Genomic DNA, 13,927 nt, shown 5'->3' with positions numbered 1-13,927 from the left:
TCTGGTCTGTATAAATGAAACTAAACTGGACCTCGGCACATTAAAATCCAGTTTAGGAGTTACCATTGTTAAATTACGCTTTGAGTTACATGAGGGAGAATTGAGTCCATGTTGTGTCCCTTTTCAGCAGAGATCCTTCTACACAATGTCACGCGTCTACACTAAAAATTACTTTCAAACACACTACACGTCAACATTGCAGGCAAACACTACCCTCAGCATGCAGCTCAGGGTTACTCCCATAAGCAGCATGTGTTTCCATGTTTTAACCTTCATGGCAGTAACTTCAAACTACTGTAGCAGGCAATATTAATTTAGTGAACGTCAACAAAACCTCTCTTGACTTTGGAGTGACGGAGAAGCGAAAGCAGGAGAGAAAGAAATACTGGTTTCCATATTGGAAAACATACTTCCAAGCCCTGTCTCTACACAAAGGTCTCACCTACTCTGCAATTTCATCTTTACTGCTATTGCAAAATGGAACAAATTGTTGCACGATGAAAAGCAGACAAAACATAGGGGTTTTTTCCACATACAAGTTCTCTCACATTCAACATCCCACAAGAACAGAACCACAGTGTCATCATGTTGAGAAGTCAATGGACTCCTAGGACAGCTAGAGAGATGTAGAGGGTATACAACCTGGCATCTGGCTACTTCAAACGTGGTATATCAGGCTTGCTATTTGTTTTAAACCATGCAAGCCAAAAGATATGAGTCATAACGTTCCTGTGTCAAAGTGATTCATAAATATGAGCGCGGACAATGCATTTATATGAAACACAGATAAAGGATATTCCAGAGAAACAGGAAGGCTGGGCAAAGCGTGTCCCAGCGTTAACACGCCAAATGAACAACCGGCCCTGGCGTGACTCAGACAGCAAGCACAGGATACCTGGTAAGGACACCCCATCCCTGCGCAGCTGCAAGCGGGGACAAACACGTTGTACTAATCACAGGTCACATCACGAGAGCCTGCGGTCCAGGCCATGAGAGAAGAATTCGCCAGACTCTTGCAATATTCCCGCCCTGCCTGTGCACGGCCTTGGGCAAGCTATTTGGCTTCTTGTGCCTCAGTTCCCCAGAGGCTAAAGGCAGGGCAGAGTTATTTCCTTATTTCAGAAAAGTAGAAGCTGTGCTGAGGTACCGTGGTGCTGGGCTCGACTGAGTACGTGCCTTCGGGAGGAGAAGGGTCACGTTATCTGCTCGGCGGCCGGGCCTACCACGGCCTGTGACCTGCTGGGAGCAGCACCCCGTCCCCAGGGGAAGGAGGCCCCGGGAAAACCCTAAACCCTTGCCGGAGAAGGGGGCGAGGGGCTGCACCCCCCCGGGACGCCGCCCCCACCTCCTCAGCCCCCCACACGGACACCCCGCTTCCCCAGGCTCCTCTCGCTCCCCGCACCCGCCCTCGCACCGGGCGGGAGGTCCCGCTTCCCTCCCCGCCTCCCAGACCGGGCGGAGGCCGCCCCATCCCCTCAGAGAGCCGGGCCGTCCCCGCCGCCACCGCCTCCCGCCGCCGGGGCCCAGCGCGGCCCCCTCCGCCCCGGAGAGCCCCGGCGCTACTCGCACCCACCTCGAAAAGCTCGGCCGTGGTAGCCATGGCCGCAGGGATGGGCGGCGAGGCCCCTCGGCGGGGTTCCTCAGCGGCCCACCGCCTCCCCGCCGCTGCCGCCCATTGTGTCCCGCCGCCCCGGCAGCAGCAGCAGCCGCCGCGGCGCCGCCTCCGCCCGCCGGAAATGGGCCTGCGCCGGGCGGCCGCGGCCGGGGAGGGGCCGGCAGCTGCGCGGCAGCGGCGGCCGCCCCTCGCAGCGCCCCGGCAGCCCCCGGCAGCGCCCCGGCCGCCCTCGGCACCGCCGCCGCTGCCGCCGCCATGGCCCTGCGGGCGCTGTGGCTCCTCAGGCACGACCCCGCGGCCGGCGGCGCCGTCCTCTTCTCCAGGTAACGGCGGCGCGCCGGGCCCGGGCGCCTGTGGGGAGCGGGGAGGGGCGCGGGGGCCCCTCTGGCCGCCCTGGGGGGCGAGTCCTGCCGGGCCCCGGGCCCCGGTGAGGGGGAGGAGCGGGGGGAGCCCGCCGGGGGGCGCCGGTCCTGTGGAAGCAGCCGAGGCTGCCTCGGGGCCCCGAAACGGGTGCAAAACCGCCAAAATAATCTGATGCTTCGTAAATCGCGTCGCCCTTCAAAGCGCCACTGGCCACCGCGGTTCCGAACCCGACCTTTAAAATGTCTACGTTCAGATAATGCTTTTTTCCACAATTTTTTTTTTTGTAACTTCTGCATTTTGCACATGACTTTTCTTTCTCGGTTCCTCTTTCTGTTAGTTACTCTAAGGATTTTACCTAGCTCTTCCCTGTCCTTACATGGAAAAGGACAAGGTAGTGATTATGAAGTACTGTCGTACTTTGTGTGTGTTTTTATGTATGTATTTTTTATGTACCTTTATGTTTTGTAGATCATTTGTACATTTATACAAAGTACACTATGTACATTTATTAGGTATTTTGTTTTTATGTATTTTGCTTATATTCTCTTCATGTTGTTCTGCACTTGTACCAAAAATACAGTATTCTCAGGCAGAAATTTAACTTTCAGTTTGATTTTAACTTTTTCATGCAGAGAGAGTTTTTTTAATGTAGTGAACCAAAAGAGGACTTTTTATTCAGAACTTGCACAGAGTTTTCACAGGGACTTTGGGCTAGGCAGGCTGCTTTTGTTGGTCTGGCAAAATCTGTTGCCGTTGCCATGTACTCTCTGATTTCAGAGGACACAGTTCCAAAGAATGAGAGGAAAAATAGCTGGGAGTAGGAAAAGGAAAGATACTGAGACCTGGATAAAGAGGTGTGACCTACAATCCTAGTGTGAATTCAGTAAAACTGAAGAGAGAACCTAGAAGGAAGCAAAAAGATAAAAAAAAAAAAGAGCAAGTAGGCTATCTTCCATCTTCAGGTGCAGACAGATCTCTACATTGGACATTCCTCTGATTGTTTTAGGATTAGTATTATGGTCCTTGTATTACCTACAAGACTAGAGATGAGGCCTCCCCTCTACAAACACAGAGAAAGAGAAAGCCTTGTCCCAAAAATCTGAGAGTGTAATCACCATGGAGGAACGGGGGGGCTCGTGACAGGGATATGTGAAGTAACTTGTCACACAGTAAGCGGCAGAGACAAGGAGTAGCGCCCCTTTGAAAAGGGCAAACTATACTTGATACTTCAAGTGATTTCCAGACTTAGATCTTTCAAGTTCCCAGAGGAAATAATAGGGCTGTGGAAACCCCAAGTTTATCCTCCTAACTGACCTTAAATTCAACAAAGCGTGCAGACAATATAAAGAATGCCGGATCACATGGAAACTGTTGGTTTCGGGACTTACGCACTCAGCTGGAGATACGTGAGCCCTGATCTTTAACCTCAGAGAAGACATCTGGGACATCAAAGCATTCCACTTTTTTTGAGCTGATCATAACTTAATTCAGGCAACAAGTATGGTCTCTCTCTCGAATCACCAAAGCTCATTCATCCCTAGAAACTTTCATCTTTTTAAGTTTTCATCACTTTCTAGAGGGAGTACTGAAAAACTGAGATCTGAAGGGGTAACTAATCCTCTAATGACTCAGCTAAAGCTGGGAAGATTCAGTGGGAGGAGGAGAGGATTGCTGTGGCATGGGGACGGCTTCAGCAAATGGAGCGGGCAGATTGGGACATAAGTAAGACAAAACAAGACTGAAATACCACCTCTTCCTTTGTTTTGGAATCATCAGCCAAAAATAAGAGATGCTCACCAAGGTTACATGTAGCCTGTTATCAACAACCTTGCTCTGGAAGTCCTCATAAATTTTCAAGCTGCAAAACAACTCTGTTTCTTTGCTCTTCAAAATAGATGCGAGACTGCAGGGAGGCATTTTACTGTCGCCTGCATCCTGTGTACGGGTCTAGTAGCTCCGGCTTCTCTCTGCCTATGCTTGCTTTTTCCTTACTTTAAAAAAAACCAAAAAACCTCTAGATGCCTGATCAAGAATCAAACAAAAAAGCACAGTCACTGGAAAGAAGCCTGAGGAAGTGTAGCTGCCTCCAGTAAGACTCAGCTACTCAGTTAAGAAAAGGTGGTGTAAGATGGTGTAGGTGGGACTCAAAGGCAACAGGGTAAGAACCATGCAAGTGTTAAGGAGCAGAAGGGGAGTGCTACATATGGAAGTCATAGGTAAAACAAAGTCCCACATTACTGGGATTACAAGTTCCATGACATTTTAAGCAGCAGACTGTCAACGCGTCTTTAAAAAGATGGTATAAAAAGGGGAATAAATTAAGGCATTTATGTATCTGTGCATTTTTGCTCCCATGTTTGTGTGTAAGCGTGGCTCTGAGCACAAACAAACATGCAGCTGGAAAACAGATCTGCTACAATGTGATTCATAAAGCGATTTACCTAGTTGCCTGGTGGGTAACCTGTGATATGCAGTTTGAAGATCAAGGGAACTAAGGGAACCCATGAACAAGAATGTAGAAAAGCTAGCCTGGTATCAAGCTTCATGTAAGAGAGACTCAGGGGAGTCTGTAGTTCTAAAAAAGGATGAAAACCAATGCTTTAGTGGAATTAATAATTCTTTTTTTCTTGGCTATGTATTAAAAGACAACTCTTCAGTTTCTCTTGCTAGATTTAGGTTAGCTTGAGAAGAAATTCATCTCTCTCTCCTTTAAAAAATAATAACTGCTTCAGAAGAAGAAATCCCAGATGTAGCATTAAACAGTAGTATGATTTTTCTGAAACATTATCTCTAGGAAATTTGAAATGAAATATATATGTTGTTGCAACATAGCAGTTTTAAACTATACAAAACCTTGTGTCTCTGTGACATGATTTCATCTTAAATACTCAAAAGTAAAAAAAAAAAAATCAAGAAGCAGTTATAACAGCATTAAGTCACGTATATTGAACTTGCAGTGTGGAATCCATTTCGCCGCCCCCCTGCAAAAACCGTGCAGCTCTTGCTGGAAAAAATGGACCTATGTGCAGTGAAATCTTTTTGTATTTATAATATTGTAAAGATTTCTAGTTAATCTTAATCAATTAAAGCAACTGCTGCAGATCAATTGTGTAAGCTCAGATCAGCAATGAAGAACCTCTTTATAAATAACTTCCATTATCCTGTCTCATAAATATAGTATTTAGTAGTAGCAAAGCTGTAGCAGTAGCATACCGTATCTAGGCGAAAAGCTGATGTAGCTGAATTTTATTACACGGAACATCCGTTTTCTTAAATGTCTGAAAACTTGCCTTGAGTGCGATCTCGCCTCTTATAAATTTTTCACTGCTGAAGTTTCGCTGCACCGGTGTGAGTCACGCTTGGGTTCATTAGTGTCATTTAAACATCCTATACCCTTGTGCACCAGGAAGGGCAGACAGACAGATTCACGCTTTATTAAAAAAAATGAGTGAATGACTTGGCTCAAAGTTTCCAGTAAAAATCCACCTGCTAGAATGAATCCTGATTACCCATGAAATAGTTTTATTGGCAAAGGTTTAGATCCTGATCCCATCAGTGTTTCTGTCAGGATGCTGCTGATTTCAATTTAAACAAGGTTACTTTTAGGACCAGGTGGCCCTTTGGGAGTTATTTGAATACCCGAGAGAATCCCATCCTTGATTATGTATCAATATTCCGAAGATTTTTATAACGCGTTTGCATTTTCTGACAGCCAGAAAGGGAACTGCGTGGTTCTGCTTGTAGGAACTCTTGCTGGTATGATGGTTTGGGTGGGAAAAGATGAGAGTAGCACTAAGACGCTCTTATTTCCATGTCACAGACGTTACCCCACCGTTGAAGTACGCGCTGAGTCCTTCAACGGCTCAACACACGTGCCTGTACCATCTGACAGCGCTTTTCTTAAAGCCTTGCTTTTTGAACTGAGGCTCATAGATGACCATATTTTTGTGGAGCATCGAGATACTTGTACTCGAATCAATCATTCGTCAGTATATTCAGTTCGCACTGAAGGTGGGGATCTCTGGCCTGTGCTCGCTTTTCAGAAGCGCGGTCTGATATATGCGTGTCTTCCACTGGTTGAGGAGACCTTGGAGCCACGGCCGCCCCTCCTCACTGTTTGTGGGCTCTCGCAAGGACTGGCTCTTTTGTTAGGCATTGCCGACTACATCTCTCCAAGTTGGAAAAATGAAGCTGAGATGACTGGAAAAATAGCCCAGCTTCGAAATTTGCTTATACAGGCCTGTCCGCTTGGCACCCCCTTAAACACAAACATACGCAGCTTGAACAGCTCGTTTGATGACATTCAGGAAATGCCTACAGATGAGAATCAACCAGCTTGGAGATCCAACACGTATAAAGGCAAACCTCAGGTTAACGTCTGTATCACTGAAAAAGTCAAGTGTATGCAGTACAACAAAAGAGATGTTGTAGACACGTGGCAAGTTTATGGAGCTGTAAATTGCAAGGTGAGAGCATTTTATATGTGCAAGTCCCAAAGTATTTTCCATGCAAGCACGCCAAGAAACTAAATACTCGTGGCATTCTTTACGTTGGTATGTGATCAGTGAATTTCTAATACCGTAATATTTCAAAGCGTAATGGACTATTACATATCAGGCTGCTGCATTAGCGATGTTTTTTATTTTGATCTTTACTATTTTTTTCCTGCATGCTTCGCACATTTTTTCAGTAGCTGTTTATGGGACTTAAATTTCCAGCAGTAGCTATGTTGCATGTATTTCCCCAAATTTTTCTTATTTGAAATGAAATAGGGAGAAATCATTCATAGTCTTTGCCTATAGAGACTAAGAAGTGGTAGTGCTAAGACCAAGTTTATTTCCAGCTATCTAAAAAGCAACGTGTTAATGATTAGAAACAAACTTTCTGAATGAGTCTTCTCCTAGTGCCTTTACGTGAGCATTTTTAATTCATTTTCCTACCAAATGAAAGTTTAATCTTCTGTCCTACTTTATTCTATTACAACAACATTTTCAATCCACAAATGCAGTTTGTTTGGCTAACATAAGAACTGTTGATATAGAACTTGGTGAAAGAAACTGGTTGTATCATTATTTTGAATGTTTTTGTATGTGACAATGGTTTTCATTGTTTAATACTAAAAATTGGGAATATTGACTACATAGATCAGTAACAATTATGAAATACACTAAAATTTGGGTTTTCTGTAGTTGATGGGTTTAACATTCTTTGTCCTGAATTATGTTGAGGAAGCACACTATATAATCATAGTACACTGTATTTCTAATGGCCAGTGTTTTAAGAGGAGAAAGACCTAATAAAGTGGGTCACGGTCATTTAATTATTTGCAAGAGTTGGGACACTCATCTCCAAAGGAAGCCAACCTAAGTGCTGCGCTTCTGAAGACTGGGTTATTTCCCACCAGCCATGCTGGTAGGGATTATGTGGGTGAACACTTCCTGCTCTCGGAGGGACAAGTTTCTAGATCATCTTGCAGAGTAGATGGCCTTACATAAGAAGAAAGCCCTGGTGTAATCGTGCACTGCAGAGCTGGCAGCCGGAGGGACGAGACAATGGATGCGCTGCACATGGTTGCCGTGAGAAACCTGACATGGAACCACAGCGGACATTAACAGCATGCTCGAATCCATTAAGCGGATGTTGTAAAAGTAACTGAATTAATTAGACTATCACCAAGTGTGTTTATGTAACACTGAAAATGATGTAGCTATATGGTAAGTCCTTGGCTTGCTTATCTGCTGTTTTCTTGCTAAAGAGTACTTGTCAATGAAGAGACGTTTAGCTGAGACTGCATCACTAGCCCTACTGTGGGAAAGGCTAGAGGAATGGGAAAGGGGCTTTGTTTTGAAACTATTTGTCAGTACTAACATTTGAAGCCAGCTGAAAATTTGTAGTTTGCCTCTTTTTAATGTTTGTGTTCAATTTTTTAACATCTCGTTCTGACTTGAGGGAGACATTTTAGAATAATCTTGACTTGATTTTTTTCAAGTGTGACATCGAGGGATCTGCACCAAACGTAACCCTCAGTTTGAATCTCCCAACTAATGGTCCTCCGCTCCAAGATATCGTGGTCCATCACTGTGTGACTTCTGTTGACCCAGCCATGCTGATGTCCAGCAGTGTCGAGCCACTGGATGATTCTGTGTATAACGGACCTTATAAATTTCCTTTCGTTCCTCCTTCAGATTCATTCAACTTGTGTTACTACACTTCCCAGGTAATAACATACCTGACCCTTGTTATTTTCCAGTCTTCAAACGGGAATAAAAATACCCATGTTGTTAAACGTGTCTGAATATACTGTTCAAAACCAGTCAGCAATTAATACATTTTTATTTTTTAAAGTACTTTAGCAATTACAACAGTATATAATTGATCTTATGATGATGGTGTTAATTTATCTTGAGAATGAATATAGTTTTTTCCAGGTTCCAGTTCCACCAATTCTGGGATGTTACCAACTCATTGAAGAGGGATCACAGTTTAAAATAACAGTTAATTTAAAGCTTCATGAAAGCATAAAGAATTCTTTTGAGTACTGTGAAGCCCGTATACCGTTTTTCAACAGGTAAGAATAAAGAAATCCTGAACGAATTTCTTCCATTTCTCTATGATCTTCCTGAAATGAACCTGTCAGCAGTCAGTATAACAGATTATGGTCCATCAAAGTACTACCAGTGGACACCGACCTTCCAAAGGTCAGGAGGTCCCCTTAGAATTCTTGTAATTTCCAGAATACAGAATTATACAATAATATTTGGCAACGTTCGGAATACTTCTGTTGCGCATCCTGTTTCCCTGTGGTATTTTTTCAGGTGAAACACTGCCTCAATCCTGCGGGTGGATTAAGCTCGAGATCACTTCCAACCCAGGGTTACCCGTTCCTTAAGACTGCTAATCCTAGCTACAGATCAGCTTATTAAAAATATAGTTATTTAAAATTAAAACAATAGTGTTCATTTAAGCCTGTCTGACAACTGCCATGACTACGCTGTCACATAATTATCATGAAAATTTAAAGATTAAATGATATAAAGTTGCTGATGCTGATCACAGTGATATAAAACACTATCAGTGAGCTAAAGACAGTAAAATATAAGCAGCTCTTTAATGATTACTAGGTTGAGACCACGGTGATTTCCTCCTGCTCTGTAATTTCATAAAGTAGCGGTGTGCTCAGAAGGTATCATTTGCTTGTATGCACATAAATAATGTCTTTCAGCCTTTTGTTGCTTTCTTTAATGAAATGGGTGTTAACAAATACTGAGTGATACTAATTCAAATGGTTTATTTCTCGTCTGTGTACTGTAGGGGCCCAATCGCTCAATTAGAGTACAAAGTTAGTTATGGCCAACTGGATTTGTCACGAGAGAAGAGCCTGCTGGTTTGGGTCATCGGTGAGCAGAATACCCCTGGGCACTTTTTCTTCCTCCCCCAGTCAGTTTTGTATAGTGTAGGCACAGCTGTATCGTTTCTTACAGATACCGTTTCTGGCTTTAGGACAGAAGTTCCCGAAATCCTTGGAAGTTTCTCTGACTGGAACAGTGTCTTTTGGCACCGCAAGCAAAGAACACCCAACTAATTATGTCTGCACTGGGAACACTGCTTATGTTAAAGTAAGTCACAGGCTTTTTGAAAAGAGGCCTTAGTAGTCATTTTTTTATTACCTTAAATGAGCTATGAAGATATGCTGATTTTAAATCAGACATAATGATTAGCCTCTTTGCTCTCAGCATGGAGTTTTCTGTTTTCTTGCTTACAGGATTGGACATCCTGTCATTTTGGAGTATGCTTGCCCACCAAGAGCATGTAACAGATTGCCACTATTTGCACAGCAAGCATGACAGTATGCATCTGATCATGTTTTCCTTCTCTTTTTATAGCTGTATTTTAGGATCCCAGACTTTACACTTACTGGATGTTACGTAGACCAGCATTCTATTCAGATCTTTGTACCAGGAAAACCCAAAATTACTGCATGTGAGTTGCTAAAAATGTAATTTATTTAACTGAAACTGCATATTGAAGTTATGAACTAGATGTCAACGACTAAAGTCATGTCGCTTGTGTTGGACAAAGCTTTCTCCTGGTTTGCTTTTTCGTTTTTTTGTTCTCTGGTACAGTTTTTTGGGTTTTGGTGATGCTTAAAGCGTTCCTGGAGTAGGGACTGGCATCTCCCTTTCAGACGAAAGCTCTTATTACTCAGTTACAAAGTCAGACTCTTCCCTGGGCTCTCTCCCCTTCGCCCTGTGATGTTCTACTGTGATCTGCATAATGGCAGAACTTTTACTGGTGGGGCAGAGAATGTCTCGCCGTAGCCTGGCCCCTTGTTTAGGACACTTTTGTCAGAGGCGAGATAACATGGGTTGGCAATACCCAGGTACAGAACTCAGCTCCTGTGTGCAAGGTGAGACCGTTGCTGTCAGCGTCATCATGCCAACGTCCCTTGGTGGATGTGGCTCCACATTGATTCTGTGAGCGGAAACCAAATCTGTGTATTCTTGAGTTAACACGTGACTATTTCCAAGTCTGCACCAAAAATACGCTAATTGGGAACACAGTAGGCACTCATTAAATCTGAGCCGTACTGCCTAATGGAGGCATTTTTATTTGTTGCTGTCTGTCTGTTGCAACTTCTGTCAGTCATGTTAGCAGAAGTCTGTAAACGCCTTTTGAAAACTGTGATCTACGCTGTTAATTTTGTGACAGGTCACAGTCAGTCCTAAACTGTAATACCAAAAAGCAACATTTCCATATAGTGTGTATATTCATGGAACAAAATCCAGACCATCCACCTGCTTTTGACTTAACCTCTGTTTGAATTTTAAGCTTATGACTGATACATTAGTAAAGGTGATTGAAGCTGAGACTTCAAATGTCTCATTATCAGAAACAGTTTTCAAATAATAGTTAAGAGTCTTACAGTTTAAAGATGCCATTATACCTTTTCTGTAAACTAGTAAGGATGGATTAGTAGTCTCTTAACTTGGGTGAAGGAATGTCTGATTGTAAGGCACCCTGTAATGCTTTTTTTTTTTCCTTGCCTGTTTTTTTTTTCTTTTTTTTAGCACGGGAGCTGATTTCTTCTGATTACTACCTCTGGAATTCCAAAGCACCAGCACCTATGGCGTACAGAACCTTATTTGACTGATTTGCGCGTGAATGATTTCTGTACTTAAACGAAACAAGGCAGCTAATGAGAGTAATGTCATTTTACAGTGAAAATAAATATTATCCAGCACTTGTACATTTGCTTAAAGATTTCTGTTGAAAAAAAAACAAAAGAAGCAGCTTCTTTTAAAAACATAAGTTGGTTTTAAATTGTTTAGTCCTGGATAACAGCTTAGAGACGACAATTTGAAACGTACTTGCTATTTTTACTGTCCCTTCTAACATTAACTGGTACAAAATAAGTACCTTCTGATACAGGCTGGTATGATCGGGCATCTTCCACCAGGACTCCCAGTTACTTCACTGGTTTTGTAAACGGGGACGAGAAAGCTTTCAGTGTCTTGTTGCTGTCATGAAGTCACAAGATTCTGATCAGACTCCAGATTAACAGGATGGTTAAAAGCAAGAGTTTATAAGAATTTTAAGAGGGAGAGTATGGCATGAGCAACACCTCTAAAATTGGAGATGATACAGGGGTCAGCAGAAGGGGTGAGTTCCCTTTCATACGTGCCTGTGAACTGCATTGCTCTGAAAGCTGATGTTAGTGAGGACCCAGAGGTGTGGGCCTGTTTTTTCAAATCACAAGACTAGCTCTGAGCAGGCAAAACCAGCTAACTTTGCTGGAGGTACCAAAAACATCACTGAGCCATTTTCTCTGGAAATATAGGTGTAAAAGAAAAGGGCTCAGTTTACAGAGGCAGACCTCTAATTTTGAGAAGAAAATTGGTATCTGCAGGAACACAGGAAATGGACTTTAAGAAAGTTATCAGGAAATGAGCAAATTCTGAAAGGCTGGTGAAAAACTGAGAGAACCTGGAGAGCAGCACAAAAGAAGAGAAGAATGCCGTCTAATAACCGAGCGTGCCGGCTGCTCCTGCCGTACCTCTTGTTTAACTGTACGCTGTGTGATAAATAAGATTAGTGATTATGTAAGGAGAAAAAATTTAAGCTATAATTTAAAAAATGCTTAGATTGAGATAGTAATCTAATTGGTTGGTTAAATGTTCTAAAGGGTGGATTAATTCATGTGAAACATGCCGTTCAGCTGAAACTGCTATGCAGACCTATAAACCAGAGCTATGCTGTGACCCCTTTCACACAGGCGATGTGTCCAGTTTGATTAGCAGGCAAAAGGTAATGATTTTGCCCAGAATCCAGCCCCTCCCTGTTACAGTCGTCCGCATGCCTGGACATCACAGTGCGAGTGGGGAGAGGGCGGCTCTCGGAAGGGTGTAGGTCATGCGCTGTACGCTGGGCGCCCACCACAGGATTTCAGTGTGGGGCGTTTGCTTTCCACCTACCCGCGAGAAAGATGGGAGCTGCCTATTCGGCACAGCAGCACCGTGGAGGAACGGCTTTCCTTCTTCTCAGCATTTCCCCAAGAAATGCTGTGAAACAGTGGGACTGTCAAAATTCACAGCATGTTAGAAGAGATCCCCTTGCACTTAACAGCAGGGGGTCCTTCCCAAATCATGTTCCTTTTTGTTTCCCTCTTGCCCATGCCTCTAACTGTCTCAAGGTTAGGAGAGCTGCAGTGCTCGGGAATGGAAGGCAGCTGCTTTAGAAGACGTTGCGCACGCCTATCAGTGCAGGTTTGGGGGAGGGAGGGGGTGGGTGATGTTTCTCTTCTAGCCCCGAGCAGTTTTCTACAACTTCATGCAAGAAGCCATCACCTGTTTTGATTTATGATAGGGGTTTGCTCCACAAACCTCTGAATTATAACTCTAGCACGCTCTTGCTGCAGTGCTCTGCCCCTGCTGAGGGGCAGCTTTTTAGTAAGAGAAGTGGGGAAAGGAGACTGCCTTTTAATAAAAGTGCAGCTGAAGTCTCTTCGGCAGGCTTGAGCATGCAGCATGCTCTGTTCTTTGGAAAGCATCCACGGACGAGTCAGACAGCAGAACAGACCTAGTTAAATCGGCACATGCTGTAATCCAACAGTCTTGTGCAACGACTGTGGGACACCCACACTGGTGGAGAAGGAGTCAGATGAAGCCTTTCTCCTGGCCTGATGGTTATGCTTGTCTTTTGGGAAGGGCCCATTCTCATGGATGATTCATAAATCTAGTAAACTAGTAAAGTTAACAGTAAGCTTAGGAAGCTAGTAAACTAGATGGCTGGCAACTCAGGTCTATCATGACGGTGGTTCCTTTAGGTATGACCTGCAGAACACAAGGCATGGAGAGAAACGAGTGATGTTTGCAGAGGTTTCACGTGCCTCCAGGGCTGGGCAGCAAATAGGGACACTGGGGAGATGACCCTGGCAGCCGAAGTTTAAGGAGTTGTAAATGCATAAACTCTTCTTTGCGTCTCTGTGTGTTCCCTGGTAGCTCTGCAGACAATTTCACTGTTTCTCTATATGCTCTGGCCATTTTTCCTGGTTTAAAAGGGAGAAAAACCACTTCAAAAACTAAATGAGGAAGGTACGATTGGGAGCTCACGTGGCCCCATGGCAGAGGCGGTTGCTGGCGGTAGTTCTGGTGGGCTCTAAAGGTGATTCAGCCCCGTGTCGGTGGTATTCCTTTAGCTCTTAAAAAAAACCCAAGTTTTTAATACAACAGTTTCTTTCAAAGTTCTCTGTGTCAAAGGGAAAAAAATAATTCTCTTTTGGTAGAGTGTGCTGTTTCTTCAAGAGTGCTTGCTGCTCGAAGTGTTTATAATTTCATTACAGGTATCGACTGTATGAGGTCTATGCAGATGGCTTTGCACAGAGGCTTTCAAGAGAGGTAACCAAGGAGTTCTCCAGACTTAGTACTGCATTTCAGCGGGCTAGAAGAAAAC

At 43.9% G+C, this 13,927-nt stretch overlaps 2 protein-coding genes across 2 annotated transcripts in view; one reads left to right on the top strand and one right to left on the bottom strand.

The window, feature by feature from the left end:
• Window positions 1-1,755, bottom strand: part of EXOC5 (exocyst complex component 5) — a 29,317-nt gene extending 27,562 nt beyond the window's left edge. The window contains exon 1 of the mRNA XM_075104243.1: window positions 1,574-1,755. Within this exon, the coding sequence (XP_074960344.1) occupies window positions 1,574-1,600 (27 nt within the window). The 5' untranslated portion in view covers window positions 1,601-1,755. The remainder of the gene's footprint in view (window positions 1-1,573) is intronic.
• A 7-nt stretch (window positions 1,756-1,762) lies between these two features.
• Window positions 1,763-11,225, top strand: AP5M1 (adaptor related protein complex 5 subunit mu 1). Its single transcript, XM_075104244.1, has 8 exons — window positions 1,763-1,938; window positions 5,799-6,444; window positions 7,968-8,195; window positions 8,407-8,546; window positions 9,290-9,375; window positions 9,479-9,594; window positions 9,862-9,958; window positions 11,047-11,225. The coding sequence occupies exons 1-8, from the start codon at window positions 1,871-1,873 to the stop codon at window positions 11,127-11,129; spliced, it is 1,464 nt and encodes a 487-aa protein (XP_074960345.1). The 5' UTR covers window positions 1,763-1,870; the 3' UTR covers window positions 11,130-11,225.
• Window positions 11,226-13,927: the final 2,702 nt, after the last annotated feature.

The sequence above is a fragment of the Phalacrocorax aristotelis genome, chromosome 9, assembly GCF_949628215.1.
Source record: "Phalacrocorax aristotelis chromosome 9, bGulAri2.1, whole genome shotgun sequence".
In the NCBI taxonomy this organism is placed as follows: Eukaryota; Metazoa; Chordata; class Aves; order Suliformes; family Phalacrocoracidae; genus Phalacrocorax; species Phalacrocorax aristotelis.
The sequence above is the reverse complement of the archived record's forward strand: the minus strand, read 5'-3'. Positions and strand labels throughout refer to the sequence as shown.